A 19,210-nucleotide genomic window follows, 5' to 3' on the forward strand; every position below is an offset into this window, starting at 1 on the left:
TTGAGGAGGAAGTGGCAATGTTCTGGAAAAGCATATATAACAGGATATAATGTGGTAGAAATATAATACTCCACAATATGTCCTTTGGCCTCAACAATGCACATCCCCTCCACAAGAAAAATATACTCACTGTCCCTTTTCCCCTTTCACAAGGTCCCCCTCTCAATCCTCATCCAATGACAGTATCGAGTTCTGACTTAAGGGTCAGTATCTTATCGTCTAAATCATGTCCAAGTGTGGAAGAGACTCCTGAGGTATAGCTCCATTCAATCTGAAGACCTATGAACTAGAGTTATATTATCTGTTTCCTCCTCCCCACTGCCCCCCACCTCCCGCCCACTCTGACAGGTATGGGATAAGTTCTATACACACTTATGTTCAAAAAAGGGAAACATGAGAGGTGAACAGAAGTGATGTTCCATAGAAATTTTGACAACCTATTTAGACACATGTTATTTCCAGGTCCTTAGTCATCTGTCCAGTACTTCTGGTAGTGATTTTTCCATGCATCTTTTCCCAAAATACCTTTGGGATTTTGGTTCTGCTTTCTGAATTATCCATTCTTTTCCATAATATATAGTTTGTGTTTGTAGGTTACCAAAGATATTTGAAGGATGTGGGGGTGATTCTTATCACATTCAAATTTAATTTACTTGCTTGTCTTGGAAAAAGATGGAAAGACAGATTTAATATGTGTGGAAAATAGAAGCTTAAAAATTCCTTATCATTGATCTTTACATTTTGTGATTTGTCTTTATATGATAAATCCTTTAGAACAAATTCAAAGGCTATATTTGCTTATTATCTTTCAACATCTTCGTTTCCCAAAAGGCTGGTATCGTTTGGAAACCAATGTGGGTAACTGTCTTATTATGTAGTGCTGCTGTAACAGAAATACCACAAGTGGACGGCTTTCACAAACGGAAGTTTATTCTCTCACAGTCTATGAGGCTAGAAATCCAAATTCGGGGCATTGGTGCCAGGGGAAGGACTTTCCTCTCTGTCTGCTCTGTCAGAAGGCCCTTATTATCAAACTTCCTCTGGACTAGGAGCTTCTCAGTGCAGGGATCTTGGGTCCAAGGGACATACTCTTCTCCTAGCACTAAATTCTTGGTGGTATGAGGTCCCTCTGTCTCTCTGTTCATTTCTCTCTTTTATATCTCAAAAGAGATTGGCTTAAAACACAACTTAATCTTGTAGATTGAGTCCTGTCTCATTAATGCAACTGCCTCTAATCCCAACTCATTCACATCATAGAGACAGAATTTACAACACAGGAAGATCATGTCAGGTGACAAAATGGTGAGCAATAGCACAATACTGGAAATCATGGCTTAGCCAAGTTGACACATATTTTGGAGGCACACAATTCAACCCATTACAGTTATTGAAGCCATGATATAGATCAATTAGACAAAGCAATACCTTTTGTTTGAATTACTCTGTAACAAGTGAGAATATCAGCTATTCCATGTAGGGAAACGATAAACAGGTTGAGACTCAGGAAATCTGAATACTTATCCTTAGTCTACCACAGTCTGAATGTGCAATTTTGTACATGTCTGTTTCTTCTCTCAGTCTCAGTTTCCTCATTTGCAAAATGAAAAGAATCTATCTACCTACCTACCAACCGACCGACCGACAGACCAGGCTACTGACCAACCAATCCATTCATCCATCTATCCATCCATCCATACATCCATGCATCTGTCTATTCATCCATTTATCTTCCTATCTGTCATCTATCATCTATCTGCTTATTTATATATAATCACATTCTGGCCTGTATGTACTTAAATTCTCAGAAAATTCTCATTATAATGTCATATGAATAGGATTTTACTCTGCTCAGTAGGAAATGGGGTCCAACTCTTTTCAGAGACTTCTGATTTTGGAGAACTCTTAAGTTAGAAAGAACACATAATGGAACTGAAACAGAATAAGCTGGCTTTTAGTTCTACTGCTCAGTAGTTACACCACACTGTGCAAGTGAAATGAAGCATTCTGAGCCTCGGCTTTCCCATCTATGAATCAGGAATAATATACACATGGGGTTATTTGAGTTTAAATGTGAAAGTGGATTGCAAATACTAAGTGCTCAATACATTATCCAAAAAATCAAAACCAAACCTGTTGCCATCGTACTGATTCTGTCTCATGGTTACCCCATGTGTTACAGAGTAGAACTGCTTCACAGGGGTTTCCTGGCTGTAATCTTTACAGAAGCAGGTCATCAGGCCTATCTTCCGTGGAGCTGTTGGGTGGGTTCAAACCACCAACCTTTAGGTTAGTAGTCAAATGAAAATTGTTTGTGCCACTCAGGGGCCTACTTACTCTTAATGATGAATTTAGGGTGGGTTAGAAATACTATTTGCACAGGGGTAGTAATGCATTACTTACTGACTTAAACAAATAAGTATATATCCATTGCCTTTGAGTTTATTTCGACTCATAGTAACCCTACAGGGCAGAGTAGAACTGCTCCATAGGGTTTCCAAAGAGTGGCTAGTGGATTTGAACTCCCAAACTTGTGGTTAACAGCTGTAGCTCTTAACCACTGTGCCACCAGGGCCCCAAAGCAGCATGTAAGTAGTTCTAAATTTTTGTTCTAGATTCTCCTGAGAGGGAAGATGGAAAATTCTCAGGGGAAGTAGAGAGATAGGCATGGTTCAAATTCCTAAGCGTTTTTTTTTCAATCCATTTTTATGCCTCCACAAGTTAGGATGAGAGCCTTCTTAAAGCCTTTGTTGATAGACAAATAATAAAGAAGGATCATATTAACTACTTAGGTAAGTTCTTACATGGGAGATAACATGGGGTCAAGGTCAAGAGCAGGATTTGAGGCCAGAGAGAGCTGAATTAGTTCTTCCGACCTGCTCTTCACTAACCATATGTTCTGGGGTAAAAGGCTAACTCTCTGTTTGTCTCAATTTTCCTATATGTAAAATAGAAAGAATAACCTTCCTACTATATATAGTGCTTTAAAAAAATTAAAAGAGGTCATTTGTGTGAAGTGCTTTGCACAGTGCCTACCGTATAAGAATATAAGAAACAACCATTTAATATTAGTTTTTGATCAATGCATGTAATAATAATGCCTAACCTTTATATAATTTATGAAACATTTTCGTATGTCCTGTGGGGAAAGTAGGCTTAATTTCTTCAGTCCTTAATTTCCTCAGGACTCACTCTGAGATCTGAGAAATGGAGGTAAAGATAAGAAAGAGGTATGAGAAAGGGTTGGAGACCAGTGGACAGCAGAGATCTTTTGGGGGATGGGGAATGCTTAGCAATAAGGAAAAAAAAAAGTGGGATTGAAGGGGAGGGCATCAGTGAGTGACAACCTTGTAAGAAAATCTGTACATTGATGTAAGAAAATTAGATTTCACCTTCATATTAAAACACTAATCATGTGACAGATTCTGCTTCTATCCACTCAAAGCCAAAATTAATCAATAATTCTAGGGATAGTGGTGGTGCTTGTGGTGGTGGTGGTGGTGGCAGTGGTGTGTGTGTGCATGTGTGTATAAAATACCTTACAATCACATTGATAAAGAAGAAAAAACATAAAAGACTCATGCTAGGTTCTTAAAAAACTTGCAGATAAATGACAGTAAAATGTGTCCTCATCCTTTTTTATAAAGTATTTGCTTTTGGGTGGCACACATACACCCTCATAGAAAGAGCACTATAATTTTAATAGTCACAGTCATATGTTACGAAATTTCACAGGCAGTAAACATAAAAAAATTTCAATAAGAATAAAAGTATTTGATATTGATGGTACCTCTACTTTGGGCCAATTGCAGAGCTAGTAGTCTTGACACTCTCACAGCCCCCCCTCAAGCTAGTTGTCCTCATTTGACAGAACAATAGTTGAGAGGTTCAGAGGTTAAACACATTTTATGGAATTACCTTTGCTAACTCTTTATTTTAGTGTAAGACTAGGGTTATGACTTACTAACATCGAAAAACTTCCTTACCCTCCCTCTATCTTAGTTATTTCATCTACTAAATAAAGATAATAACAATGTATGACTCAATGTTGATACAAGGATTAAACGTGCCTGGCATTTAAAAGGCACCCAAGTAAACGTTTAGTAAACGTTAGCCACGTTAATCACGGCATCTGTATGTGAAGTAGTCTCAATAAAGGTCAACAATATCCTTCATGGGGTGAAGTCCAAAACTTTGGAATAATTCTTACCCTTCTTGCTTTCTGACAGCCCACATCAAGTCCATCAGCAGGTAGTGTTGAAGCTACCGTCATCATACATCTACCTCCACTACGCCCATCCTGGTGCAAATCACCATTACGTTTCTGCTGAATGGATACAATATCTTCTTAACTAATAATCTCCCTGCTTCTACTATTGCCCCTCTATAGTCTATTCCCCACACAATAGCCAGAACAATCAATTCTAAGATTCAGTCAGACCATGCCATTTTGCTGTGCAAAACCTTTCAATGGCTTTGTTTTTCACTTAGAATAAATTCATACACCTTAAAATGATCTACGAAGCCCTATAAAAACTGCCACTTATAAATCCTTGTTCATTCCACTCCAGCCACACTGACCTCCTTTAGACAATGATGCCAACCACATTCTCTTCTCAGAGAGTTTTCACTTACTGATTTTTTTTTTTTTTTTTTGTCTGGAATGTTCTTTCCTTAAATGTTTTCTTGCATCCTTCTTCACTTCTTTCTAGTCTAGTTTACATGTTCCCTTTTCAAAGAAGTCTTCTCTGACTACCTTATAGAAAATAACACCCCACCCCCAGATTCCAAATATCCATTGCCCTGCTTAATATTCCCATAGCAGATGTTACAATCTGAAATACTATCTACTTTCTTTTTTATTAGCTTATTTTCTGTCTCCCCCTACTAGAATGTATGCTACGTGAGTGTAGAGACTTTATCTGTTTGTTCACTGCTATCTCTCAACTTTCTAGAGTGTTGGGCACATAATAGATGATTAATAAATATTTGGTAAATGGCTTATTAAATGGGCCTCAAAACTATATTTCATTAGGTAATCCTTCTCCCCCACCTCTCCCCAGACTCCACAGGTTTTATTTTGATTAATAAGGATATTCATTATCTTCGTCATCCGGTGCTGCCATAACAGAAATACCACTAGTGGATGGCTTTAACAAAGAGAAATTTATTCTCTCACAGTCTAGTAGGTTACAAATCCAAATTCAGGGTGTCAGCTCCAGGGGCCAGTTTTCTCTCTCGGTTGACTCTGGAGGAAGATTTCTTGTCATCAACCTTACCCTGGCTGAGCAGCTTCTCAAGCACAGGGGCCCCAGGTCCAAAGGATACGCACTCTGCTCCACGTGCAGTTTTCTTGGTGGTATGAGGTCCCCAGCTCTCTGCTTGCTTCCCTTTCCTTTTTTATCTCTTGAGAGTTAAAAGCTAGTGCAGAACACATGCCAGGGAATCTCCCTTTACTTTGGATCAGGAATGTGACCTGGGTAAGGCTGTTACAATCCCATCCTAATCCTCTTTAACATAAAATTACGGTTACAAAATGGAAGACAACCACACAAAACTGGAAATGATGGTCCAGCCCAAATGATACACACATTTTTGGGGGGACATAATTTAATCCATGATGTTCATTTTCTCTAATTTTGTTTGGGAATGGAGTTAGAGCGGTTAATAAAATGTTCTTTAATATCGTATCTTGTTTATATTTGATTTCAAAGTCTCAAAAAGAGATTTTATAAATTAATTAAAACAACTCTCCCCCAATAAAATAATACAGAAAAATCCATAATGCAATAACACAGAGAGAAAGAGGATCAGGATTTTTGAGAGTTTTTCAGCTTTCTCTCTAAGTAACTCTAATACACGAAGACAAAAGACTTTTCCAAAAAAATATAAAATCATGGCTTTCATACAAATATAAAATGAATACATGACAAAGTTTTTATTTAACACATTAATTAAGGAGGGAACCAGGGGTATGTTATAATCCTTTTAAAGGAGAATCCAGTGTAGCACATTTGTTCAATCAGGGATGTGTCATGAATTTACAAACAGATGCAAAACTGACTTTACGCACAATAACTGAGGGAAATCAATTGAACCCCCATCAGACAATATTTTCAATTTTATGCACAAGAATTATTTGCATTATCACTTTTCTATAACTGGAAGAGTTGTAAAATAGCTCAAAGACAGTGAAAGGCATAATTCTCATAGAATCATGTAATCCCAAGGGGAGTGCTATGGACAACACATAGCTTTTCATTGAAGATAGCCAGTAATCTTTTTAATATTTCAAAGTCTTTCACAATTTTTTTCTCACAGAAGTTAAATTTATTCAGCAGCTATACATCAAAAGAAGTAGAGATAATTTTTAAACAACCTAAAATTTTTCAATTATTTGTATTATTTACAAAGAAAAATTACAAACTTTCCATATCCATTGGAGTCCTAACAGGAAACAGCATGCTCAAAAAGGCAGATTAAAAAAAAGTTTAATGAAGATTATTTATCAAGCTATGAAGGAAATTAGTTAAGGGTGATTATAAAGCTTGCCAGGGCTAGCTACCAATAGGAAATCATTACCACCAGGAGGCCTGAGGGAACAAGGGGAAGAAATTCCTACAAAAGGAAATATAACTGTAGGAGATAGCCACCCAACAAGAGCTGTAACCCTAGTTAAAGGTACCCTGTTACTGAAAAACCACAGGAGGGACCCAGGAGAATAAACCCTGACATTCTTTTCTTCCCACTCTGTCCACCTAACATTTATCTAGCACTTCCTGTTGGCCAGAGAAGAAGGAGGCCTGGTTGAGGAACACCATGGAAGCCCGCCATGAAGGAGAAGAGTGAGAATAGATCTGAAGGGTTGAGAGGGGATATATCTAGCTCACTTTCCAACACTTTATTTAATTGTTTTTCTAGGTAAGGTGGTGAACACTCCTATTTTGGAAAAAGAAAACACAGGAGAAATAAGTAAATTGTCTTCCAACTTGTTTGCACACTTAATATTTATTAACTACCACTCTGAGTCAAACATTAACGTAGATCTGGGGATAAAGAGGTGAAGAAGGCAGGTACAGCTTTGCTTCTCTGTGGCCTATTTAAAGGGCTCTTGCAAAAAAAAAAAAAAAAAAAAAAAATTTTTTTTTTAGTGGAACAGCCAGGTGGTTTGGTCTTAATCTGTGTATCAACAATGTGTGAAACGAGAATCAATAGTCGGTTAGCAGCCATAGCTCTTAGCCACTGCTTCACCAGGGCTCCTTGTATACAGATATGTATATGTATACATACGAATACTTACACAAACACACACTTGTGTATATATATGTGTGTGTGTGTCATTTTTGTTGTGTGTTGTGTGGTTCATTCTGACTCACAGCAACCGTATATGACACAGTAGAACTGCCCCACAGGGTTTCCTAGGCTGAAATCTTTATGGGAGCAAATGGTCAGGTCTTTTCTCCAACAGAACAACTGGCAGGTTTGAAGTGCCAACATTTTGTTTAGCAACCGAGTGCTTAACCATTGCACCACCAGGGATTCACACACACTTTTTTATGAGTTCTCTAACATTTCTTGCTGGCTGAGAAGGAATTTATAATGTGATGAGCTCCCTGTGTCTGGATGTCCTCCAGCAAATGCCCAGTGACCACTTGTCACAAGTTGTTGTAGATGGGACAGCTTCAATGGTCCTAATCTTTTTGTAAAATAGAAAAAGAATATTTTTTCTCTTCCTTGTTTTTTTTTTTTTAGTATGTCACGAAGGAAAACAGTTTATTTATTAAAATGCTTTGGTCTTATTTGAGAACACAAAATATGAAATGCTTATTACCCTGCTATTAAGAATATTGTCTTTACAGGATAATGCCAATATCTGTGCCCATCATCAGCACTGAAATGAAAGAAAACAGGATGAATGTGACTGATTTAATTCTAATAGGGCTTACACAGAATCCTCAGATGAAGAGAATTCTAGTTGTTGCGTTGTTTATCACCTACATTGTCACCGTCTCAGGAAACCTGCTCATTGTGGTCACCATAATCTGTAGTCAGACATTGAAATCCCCAATGTATTTCTTCCTGGCCTTCTTATCTTTGATAGATGCCTGCTACTCCTCTTCCATAATCCCTAAAATGCTAGCTGACTTGCTCTCTGAGACAAAAACCATCTCCTTCAATGGCTGCATGACACAGATCTTTACTGAATATTTCTTAGGTGGTTCTGAGATTGCCCTCCTTGTGGTCATGGCCTATGACCGTTATGTGGCCATCTGTAGACCTCTGCACTATGTGACCACCATGAACCACCATGTATGCTGCGTTTTAGTGGGTGTGTCTTGGACAGTGGGTTTTTTCCACTCTATTGGACAGATTCTTGTCACTTTCTGGCTCCCATTCTGTGGCCCCAACATTATGGATCACTTCCTGTGTGACATCTTCCCCCTGACACAACTTGCCTGCACAGACGCTTTCCTTGTTGGTCTCCTGATTGCTGCCAATGGTGGGGTAATGTCTGTGATTACCTTTGTAATGTTGTTGGTATCCTATGTCTTCATCCTGCATTCGTTGAGGATTCACAGCTCTGCAGGAAGGAAAAAGGCCCTCTCTACCTGTACCTCCCACATCACTGTTGTTGTCTTGTTCTTTGTGCCCTGTATTTTTACGTATCTGCGACCAGTAGCCACCTTTTCCATGGATAAAGGAATATCTGTATTCTATACCCTTGTCACTCCCATGTTAAATCCCATTATCTACACAGTAAGGAACGCAGAAGTAAAAAATGCCATCAAAATGTTATTGAAAAGAAATGTAATTTCAGATAACAAATGACCTGACCCAATATGAAGATTTTATTTCTATCATAATCTTTATATTTTTATGTTACGTATGTATGTATGTGGGTTTGTGTGTGTGTATATATATGTATATATATTATGTATGTGTATATATAGCTCTTTCCCACCTAAATCTCTTAACTCCCATAGAACCTTTGAGCAAGAATGGCACGGAGGTGGTGTCTGACATCTTCTAACTTCACAAGGGGAAAGGAAAATCAAAATCAACAGCCCAAGCCTGGTTCCTTGCGGAAGTCAGACATACCTCCTTTCTCTGCCATCTTTACTAATTCTGATACCAACTGTCCCTCCATGGCACTCTCTACTTCTCTGCTGGGTTTGGTAATCCATTGCAATGGCCACACAGAACTCACAGATGATTATGGTGTTTATTAGGGAAGTAACAGTTACAATTCAGGCCCAAGAACATTCAAGATACAGCTCTTCCATCAGGACAGCCTCTTCGCAGCTGTGTTCACAGGCACACCTCTCCCTGGTCCTAGGCACCTACCCAAAGGCACTCAACTTTCTTCATGGGCCAGGAAGCCCACCAAGCCTTCTCCTGCCAGTTCTTTCTTCCCACCACTTCTCACCATCTTCAGGGTTATAGCTTGTTGTCTCTGTTGGTCTCTTTCTTCTAGGAGCTTCTTAGCACAGGAACCCCAGGTCCAAAGGATGTGCTGGCTTCTGGCTGTTAATCTTTGGTGGCAGTGGGATCTCTTCTTTACCCCATTTGATGTGGCTCCTTTCAAGCCTAGCTGGGTGGCAAAACTGACCAATCCCTTTGGTGGACCACAATTACCCTACCACGGAGTGCTGCTGGGAGTTATAAGACCGTGGCTAGACAGGCCACACAAAAGTGATCCTTCACATCGCAGTTTGCAACAATTATTCTGATTTACAGATGATAAAAATTAAGTTAAAAAGGGCTAAATAATCAGCCCAAGGTCAGAGGCAGAGCTATTTGAATCTGCATTTGTCCTAATTACAAATCCCATATTCTTTCAACCATTTCAAATTGTATCAGGATCAAAGGCAGCCTTTATTTTATATCGAAGCCTTTCTTGCTTTGTTACAAATTGCAAATTCTCTTCTCTAATTGCAGAGTTGTATAACTGACTTGCACATGGAAGCTGTTGTTACTCAGAACCCATATTGGCTACTGGTGTCTAGGACAGTGCAGAATACAGTTTAGAAAGAAAATACTTGCTAATACTCTCTCAGCACACTGACAATATACCAATGTTTAAAATTATATGGGTTTCTTGTTCTGTCAAGTAAAAGCTGTCAGTAATAAAAATTAATTGTATTTAAACCTAAGTGAAATTTTAAAGTGTCCTTTGGTGGTCACAATGACCCTATAACATTGAAATTTAGTTAATATTATTATTTTACTGGAAAAAAAATAGGTGGGTCATAAAATTTAAATAATTAGATCATAGAACAAATAAATGAGCCTTGTGCTCAAATATTCTCACTTCACATCCTATGACTTTTTCATTATACATATAATTCTTTTGTGCTAGTACTTAGTTATACTTAGTTATGATCTGTTTTTTAAATATATATTTTTTAATTTTATGTCATACTTGTTGCCATCAAGTTGATTCTGACACACAGCAACCCTATAGTACCCTATAGTCCAAAGAGAGACTGATATATTTGAACTGCTTACCTTTTGTTTAGCAGCCAAACTCTTAACCACTACTCCACCAGGGCTCCATGTGTCATAGGAAGTGACATTTTGTTAGATTTAAAATCATTTAAACAAAGAAAAAAACAAAAAAGCCATTGCCATTGAGTTGATTCTGAGTCACAGAGATCCTATAGGACAGAGTAGAAGAGCCCCATAGGGTTTCCAAGGAGCAGCTGGTGGATTCAAACTGCTGACCTTTTGGTTAACAGACTTAGCTCTTAATCACTGGGTCATCATGGCTCCTTAGTGGTAATTACGTGCTGTTCTTTTTTCCCCCAAAAACACTTTGTAACATATCAATTTCACTATTAAAAATTCACTATATTGTTACTTGAATCTAACATTATTAAGTATATATCTGAGACTCCTCTTTGCAAACTGCTTCCAGAGATGACTTAAGCATAAGGCATACAAGAAAAGAGAAATCATTACTCCTCAGTTGGTCAAAGGAAGATTTCGCAGCTAAAGAACTTACCTAACTCATAAGACTTTGTTGCAAATAAGTTTTGGTTCTTTTAAAAAACAAAGTTTGCAACCACAAGATGAATGTATGCCATAGATGTCTTTATAGGACACTTTGACATAGTGTTCTAGCCTCCCACCTCATGGGTATCATACGTTTTATTCGAGAAGTCAGAGGATTCTAAGATGCAATAATAATTAGCAAGATATTATGACTGTGAAACACAGTAGAGGGTAAGAACACCAGCTTCAGGATCAGTAGACACTGGTTTTTTTCCTTACTGTGCGATGGCAGTGGGTTTTCTTTGGGGGGCCACCATCTCATCGTATTATCTTAAATAGGTCTCCCTATAACTTAGGAGGTGTTCCCAAGCTCTTTGATTCTGTTCATTCCATTTTTATTTCCTTAAATATTGTTATATTTGATTCTACTTCATTTGGAAGAAGTAAAATTGGAAGAGTCATAAGAGATTATATTTCTACAGGCCAAGAGTTGGCCACAGCCCACCACCCTAAACATTTCCATTTTTGCTAAACAGCTCAGGAGATGTTTTCTTTTGATGAAAGGATCTTTGGCCTGGAGTAAATAATTGAAGATAAGACCTCTGCTCTTGAAGGTTTTATTGCCTTGAAAACATGGACCTCTGCTGATTGAAATGTATGAAGTTGGCCATAAGATGAACACTTTGGCAGTCACACTTCTTTTTGGTGTGGAATCAGTCCCTAAATCTGTCAAACATGAAACTGTAGCTCAACTGGTTTCTTCCCAGCTGTGATCTGATGCATATTTCATTTCTCCTGTTTTTATTCTAATTTATCTTCCAGTTTGAAAATGTTACTGTCTCTCCAGTGTTTTTTCCACTCTTTCCTTGGAATTGTATTCTGGAAACAAGCTTTTCTGATATAGCTTCAGGGACACCCCTTTTGGAAAATTGCCTTCAGAGCCAACCCTGACTGATTTAGACCTAACTCCATAGAAGAATTGATGTATTCAAACTGTGGTGTTGGTGAAGAATACTGAATATACGTTGGACTGCAAGAAAAGTAAATAAAACAGTCTTAGAATAAATACAATCAGAATGCTTCTTAGAAACAAAGATGGTGAAACTTTTGATTGCTTACTTTTGACACATCATCAGGAAAAACCATCTGCTAGAAAGGATGTCTTTTTTGGTAAAGTAGAGGGCCAGTGAAAACAAGGGAAGCCCTCAATGAGATGGATTTTCACAATAGCCAAAAAAAGGTCTTAAATATATCAAAGATTTTGAAGATGGTGAAAGACTGGATGGTGTTTTGTTCCATTATACATAGGGTTGCCATGAGTTGGAGCCAACTTGAAGGCAACTAACAACAACTGTAGACTCTGCCCTTTCTCTATTTCATACTACTCTAAGCCATGCAGAACTAGACTAGACAGGTGTAAGGGAGTCTAAAGAAATCTCTCTCCTCACCACTTTAGTTGCTTAATAGAGATTAGATGACAATTTAATGGGTCACTCTGAATGGATTTCAATCTTTTAGGAGAATGGGCAAAATGACCTTGGAAGTACATGCTAATATGACTAATTCTGACTCTGTACTTTCATTCCAGAGTTGAAAAACAAAGTTGAGGACATTTTTACAGATGGAAATCCATATTCATTATAGTTCTTTGTATAGTTTCACATCCCCTTTCAAACTATAGAACCTGTCATGACAAGCACTATAATAGTCAGATGTTTAGTCAAAATAAGTTTAGTCACATGGTCCCAGACAGCTTTCTTCAATTATTTTTCTCCCACTACACATGCTGCTCACAGTGACTGTACCCTCTTGAACCAATTCAGAAGCTAAACACAATTTATTTTTCCTCTTATTTAAACAGCACAGTTGAACATGGGTGAATAAATGTGGTCCTGTATAGGAATGTTTCTGAACTGAATTTATTTTGTTTTTAAAAATAATTTTTCAAACATTGGCATTTTATTATTTTTAATAGGTGACTTGTAATATACTCAAAATTGATGTCAACATAAATGTGCCATGACACTTCTGCTGTAAAACAATAATCTAAGAAGAAGAATCCTGGACCAGGATTCAGGAGGGTTAGTTTCTTCTTTTACCTTGGCAGTCAATTTCCTGATTCCCTGTCTTAGTTTTCCTGGTTATAAAATGTGAATATTGATAGCTGTGTCATTCCCATTACAGAGGGCTATTGTTTGACTCAATTTAAAAGGCTGCAGAAAATGGCTCGGTGTATAAATTACTTCTGTTTATAATTCAAGACATGAAATGATTTCCTCATTATCATATTAGTCTAATTCTAGGATTAGAGTTAGAATCAACTGCTATGAGGAAGTACTTAACAATCTACTCAGTATGAAGGGATCGTGTCTGTCTCTCCTTGTATACCTGAATACAATACTTAAAAGTTATGAGCCACATAAAGGGTGGCTTGATAAAGACACAAAATGTTATAGCAAAGAATTAAAAAGCCAGATAGTTACATACATGTCATGGATTGAATTGTGTTTCCCAAAAACATGTGTATCAATTTGGATAGATTCATGATTCCCAGTATTGTGTGATTGTCCTCCATTTTGTCATCTGATGTGATTTTCCTATGTGTTGTAAATCCTGTCCCTATGTTGTTAATGAGATGGGGTTAATGGTAGTTATGTTAATGAGGCAGGACTCAATCTACAAGATTAGATTGTGTCTTGAGCCATCCTCTTTTGAGATAGAAAAGACAAAGGTGAGCCCAGAGACATGGGGGTCTCATACCACCAAGAAAGCAATGCCAGAGGCACAGCACATCCTTTGGATCTGTGGTTCCTGCACAGAGAAGCTCCTAGACCACAGGAAGATTGATGACAAGGACCTTTGTCCAGAACCCAAGGACAGAGAAAGTCTTCCCTTAGAGCTGGAACCCTGAATTTGGCCTTCTAGCCTCCCAGATTGTGAGAGAATAAATTTCTCTTTGTTAAAGCCACCCATTTGTGGCATTTCTGTTATAGCAGCAATACATAACTAAGAATTTGGTACCAAGAGTGGGGTGCTCCTCTAAGAGATACCTAAAATGTGGAAGCAGTTTTGAAACAGTGAATGTATAGAGGATTCAGAGGGAAAGGAAGAGAGCTGTTACACTGGAGATGGCACAGATGGCAAGAAGCAGTGGCAGAGAACCAGCAGTGGCAGAACCAGGAGACCAACGTGAGATGACACTGGAGCCCACCCATGGAGTGAGAGAGCTGAGGGCCTTGGGCAGTAGGCTTCTTGGCAGAGTGGGGTGCCTCCAGATACTTATCAGTGGAGCTACAGAACTTTGGAAAACTTTCCCCAGCAGGGCAGACGTGGGTTGTGAGGCCCTAGGGACTGAGAGGACAAGAAACCAGGAGGCAGAAGCTGAAAAGACAAGGAATGCAGGAAAACAAGCTGCCTCAGTCTCAAAGGGTATGGCCACAACCTCTGGGGTCTCAAAGGGTGGAGCCATGGCCTCTGGTATTTCTAAGAGTGGAGTCACCACTCAGATGGACTAGGACAATGGTGTGCCTAAAGCTGAAGAAGCAGAGTTGCTGTCCCAGTGGACCTGGAAGGTAGAACAGAGGCCCAGGGCTGAGGGACCTCCACTCAGAATCCAGAAAGCATGGCCAATAGCTAGATCTGGAGGGCAGAGCCTTTGTGTAAATGGTCTCAGAGAAGAGAGGATTATTTTCAAAGCCTTAAGGACAAATGTAATGTGTTCTGCTGACTTGCATGGTGCCTGTTATCCCTTCTTTCCTTCCAATTTCTTACATTTGTAATGGAAATATTTAGTTTGTGCCTGTTCCACCATTGTACTTTGGAAGCAGATAACTTCTAGATTTCGCAAGACTTTTTGGATTTTGGACTTGGAGTTGCTTAAGACTTTTGCTATGATACGATGGGTTGAATGTGTTTTACACCTGGCGAGAACATGAAGTTTGGGGGGCCAAAGGGTGGAATATCATGGATTTAATTGAATGTGTATAAATTTGGCTAGGCCATGATTTCCAGTATTGTGTGATTGTCCATCATTTTGTCATCTAACGTGCTTTTCCTATGTGTTGTAAATCCTATCTCTAGGATATTAATGAGATGGGATTAGTGGCAGTTATGTTAATGAGGCAGGACTTAATCTACAGGATTGGATTATGTCTTGAGACAATCTCTTTTGAGATAGATAAGAACGAAGTGAGCAGAGAGACCTGGGAAACTCATACCACCAAGAAAGCAATGCCAGGAGCAGAGTGCATTCTTTGGGCCTGAGGTTCCTGCACAGAGAAGCTCCTAGACTACGGGAAGATTGATGACAAAGAGCTTCCTCCAGAACCCACAGAAAAAGAAAGCCTTACCTTACAGTCGGGACTCAGAATTTAGACTTCTATCTTCCTAGACTGAGAGAGAATAAATTTGTCTTTGTTAAGGCCATCCACTTGTGGTATTTCTCTTATAGCAGCACTAGATAACTAAGATAGCAGCTGTTTATATAATGCCAAACACCTAGAAACTGCCCACTAAGCAAACTTCTTATCAAAATATCCAAATTCTAATATCTTTTAGTTTATTCTTAAGTGGTCAACTCATTTTTTTTTTCTCTCGTCATGTGATTTTTCTTCTTTTAGACATAGGGAAGAACTTAAAAATTAAAGATGGATTGTTATAAAAATTCTCCTCTGATGTTCAGTTAGGTAACTGGAAATAATTGGGTGGTTGGCAAGTTCTGCTAATGATGAAATACTCCTGAGGTCTCATTAGCTACAGCTAAGAAACTTCAGAGAAGTAGCCTGCAAATAGGATATGTAGTAACACTTTTAAGCCTCAAGAGAAAGGCATTATTCAAAGGTGCCATTTATAAATCAGTAAGGAGATTTCTTGTAGCTGAGCTATTGGCACTTTAAATCTTACAACTTTACTTATTTCTTATTTCTGTCCGGGTGATTTAACAGAGGCTTGGGGCCCTGAGCATGAAGCTGTGTCAGTTAAGTTCATAGGTGAGAATTTTTTTTTTTTGAGGAAAGAATATAATTATTGAATCTCAGATTTAAATGGACCTTAAAACTATATGGTCACCTTCCATCCCCCTCCCCACAACCAAATAACAACATTTCAAATTATTTTCCTTTCTTTCAATTCAAATATATTTAAATTAGAATCAAATTAGATATCCAAATTCGTATGCAAATTGTTCCACTTAAATGACGAGAGGAGTTTTCCTATGACATTACACAATTCTTTTAAAAAAAATCCCTTTTAAAAGTTATACACCATTCCATGAAATGCAAAATATTTGGCTTCACCGTTTTTCCAATGCTGGACATGCCATGCAGTTCTATTTTTTATTGTTTTACTAATAATAATTGCGTTGAACAAATTTGTACATAACAATTTTTCTTTTTAAAATATTTTCAAGGAAAAATATTATTGCACTAAAGGAAAAAGACAAAGTGATTTCTATTTCTTCATAGCTATTGTTAAAACACTTTTTATAAATAATGCCTTATTTTTCCTTTGTGTACATCATACTCTTTTGGGGGAGTCCACCTCAGAATAAAGGAATTGCAAAAAAGCTGCTGCACTGTGTTTTCACATAGGTATAAGATTTACATTTTGGTAATTAAAAAATAAAAGCCCTTTATCTAATTACCTTTGAAAAGAAAACACATGTTTTTTAAAGAATAAATTTTCCCGTATGTTTTCTGTTTACTCTGGGAATTTTATGCTTCCAAATATGGGATGATTATCCTCACTTTATAAATAATGCAAAATCTTGTAACTAAGAGTGACGGATGATGGACCTGCTGGGCAGGATGGGAGAAGAAGGCATAAGAATTCATATAGCAGGAGCACAAAAGACATAGGAGGATCATTCATCTCATGGATGGATGAGCCATTGCTCCTTGCTAATAAAGTGCTAGGGAGAGGTATCACTAAAGCAGTAACAAGGACTTTTTTCATGACTTTATGTAGTCAAACATATATATTAATGTACATAATGAGAGTCTAATAAATAATTATTGAATGAGTGAACATGTAATAAGTAGATTTTTTAGGCTTACATGTATGTATATTACATATATATGCATGTATGTATTCATATATATTCAACATTTTATTTATCTTACCAAAAGTATATGTCTTTCTCTTCTCCAAGTTAAAATTCTATTTTTAAAACTTTGGAAATAAGGATTCCCTTTTCCTGATAGACCTTCATGGACTGAAAACCTATCCAAGGGGTTTGGTCTTTTGATTTCTCCAATTTTATCAAGGCTGTAAATTTACTGAGTGGAACTAAGTTAAATTACATTGCAATATAATTTTATAAAATAAACAATATTAATGAGCCAAAATTATAATTATCTTGACAGTCAATGATCTGGTAATATGCTGTTTTCTAGAGACAATTAATGTTTTCAACTCACCCTACAAAATTTGCTGGAAACATTAAACTGGAATGCAACTTCCTTCCAAAAGTTTATTTTTCTCATAAAGTAGAGAGTAGTAACAAACAGAGTGGAAGGACCAGAGCACTTGGGTTCCTAGGTTTATGGACTGGCAAAGCATGTGTGTTCCGACACCGGGTTGTATAGAAAGTGTGTAAATTCACGAAGAGTTCATCACTTGGTAAGTGCCAGATGCTGCAAACATTCTTCCAGATACTTTAGTAGGCACAGCAAGGAAACAGACATGAATAGCATATGTTTTGCTGTGGGTGTTTCCAACTAGTTACAAAATTCCCTAATCTGTATCCTTATGATAGATTTTTCTTGACCAGGAGACAATAATGTCTTTCATTCTGCAGTTAGAACTGGGGGCTCGAATGCAAATTCTCCTGGAAGAAGTAATAATTCTTACCTGTGTGCAGTACTTAGAAGCTCCCAAGATACATTTCACAGTTACAATTACTAAGCTCCCAGGTGCAGAGGAGGGCTCAGAAGCATAGGGAAAGGACTTAGCAAAGTCACACGGAGGCAGAAGCAGGATGAGAATCAAGTTCCCCTCATGCATATTGCCAAGTATTTTCTCAGTAAATTACACACCAGTTGTTGCCCTACAGAAGCTGCTTTATAGTTGATTAGGTGTCTCTGAAAATAAGGAGAAAGCACATGGAGGAAGCAGGAAAGACTAACTGGACCAGTTACTGTGGTGAAGGGTGCTAAGGACAAGCTGCATAATTATGGCAACTACCCTATTTGTATATTGTGAAATTCAAACTATAACCCTTTCACCATTAACTAGGTATCTTTCTTTACCTTTTTGCAGGTAATTCAGGTCTCAGAAAGACATCATTCCTTTAATAGATCGTTTCATGCCTCCCAACAATGTGACTGAATTTATTCTCCTGGGACTCACACAGATTCCACACTTGCAGAAAATACTTTTCATTGTTTTTTTGTGCATTTTCCTATTTACTGTGCCAGCCAATCTGCTTATTATCATCACCATCTCCTTCAGCCCCACACTTTCAGCTCCCATGTACTTCTTTCTCACCTACTTGTCCTTTATAGATGCCTCTTACACCTCTGTCACCACCCCCAAAATGATCATTGACCTGCTCTACCAGAGAAGAACCATCTCATTGGGCAGCTGCCTGACTCAGCTCTTTGTGGAACACTTCCTGGGAGGGTCAGAGACCATCCTTCTCATTGTCATGGCCTATGACCGCTATGGAGCCATCTGCAAGCCCCTGTACTACACTACCATCATGCAACAGGGACTCTGCCACCTCATGGTGGTTGTGGCATGGATTGGCGGGATGCTTCATGCTACAGTGCAGATTCTCTTGGTGATCAACTTGCCCTTCTGCGGCCCCAATACCATTGACCATTTCAAGTGTGACCTCTTCCCACTGCTGAAGCTTGCCTGCAGAGACACCTATATACTTGGATTGGTGGTGGCTGCCAACAGTGGGGCCATGTGCTTGCTCATTTTTTCCATGTTACTCATCTCCTACATAGTCATCCTGTGCTCCCTGAAATCCCATGGCTCTGAAGGGCGGCACAAAGCCCTCTCCACCTGTGGCTCCCATTTTACTGTAGTTGTACTTTTCTTTGTGCCCTGTATATTCACTTACATGCGTCCCGTGGCCACCTATCCAGTGGACAAGTTGGTGACTGTCTTTTTTGCAATCCTCTCCCCCATAATAAACCCCATCATTTATACAGTGAGATACACAGAGGTAAAAAATGCCATGAGAAGTTTTTTGAAGACAGGGGTAACTTAG

General features: G+C 38.3%; 2 protein-coding genes across 2 annotated transcripts; both read left to right on the plus strand.

Annotated features, from left to right (window-relative positions):
* The first annotated feature begins 7,893 nt into the window (after positions 1 to 7,893).
* LOC135232043 (olfactory receptor 4C3D-like) lies at positions 7,894 to 8,826 on the plus strand. The gene has a single exon (XM_064289323.1). The coding sequence runs from the start codon at positions 7,894 to 7,896 to the stop codon at positions 8,824 to 8,826; it is 933 nt and encodes a 310-aa protein (XP_064145393.1).
* A 5,294-nt stretch (positions 8,827 to 14,120) lies between these two features.
* Positions 14,121 to 19,210, plus strand: LOC100668706 (olfactory receptor 4C3D-like). The gene is made up of 2 exons (XM_064289324.1): positions 14,121 to 14,469; positions 18,288 to 19,210. The coding sequence occupies exons 1-2, from the start codon at positions 14,121 to 14,123 to the stop codon at positions 19,208 to 19,210; spliced, it is 1,272 nt and encodes a 423-aa protein (XP_064145394.1).

The sequence above is a fragment of the Loxodonta africana genome, chromosome 7, assembly GCF_030014295.1.
Source record: "Loxodonta africana isolate mLoxAfr1 chromosome 7, mLoxAfr1.hap2, whole genome shotgun sequence".
Classification (NCBI taxonomy): domain Eukaryota; kingdom Metazoa; phylum Chordata; class Mammalia; order Proboscidea; family Elephantidae; genus Loxodonta; species Loxodonta africana.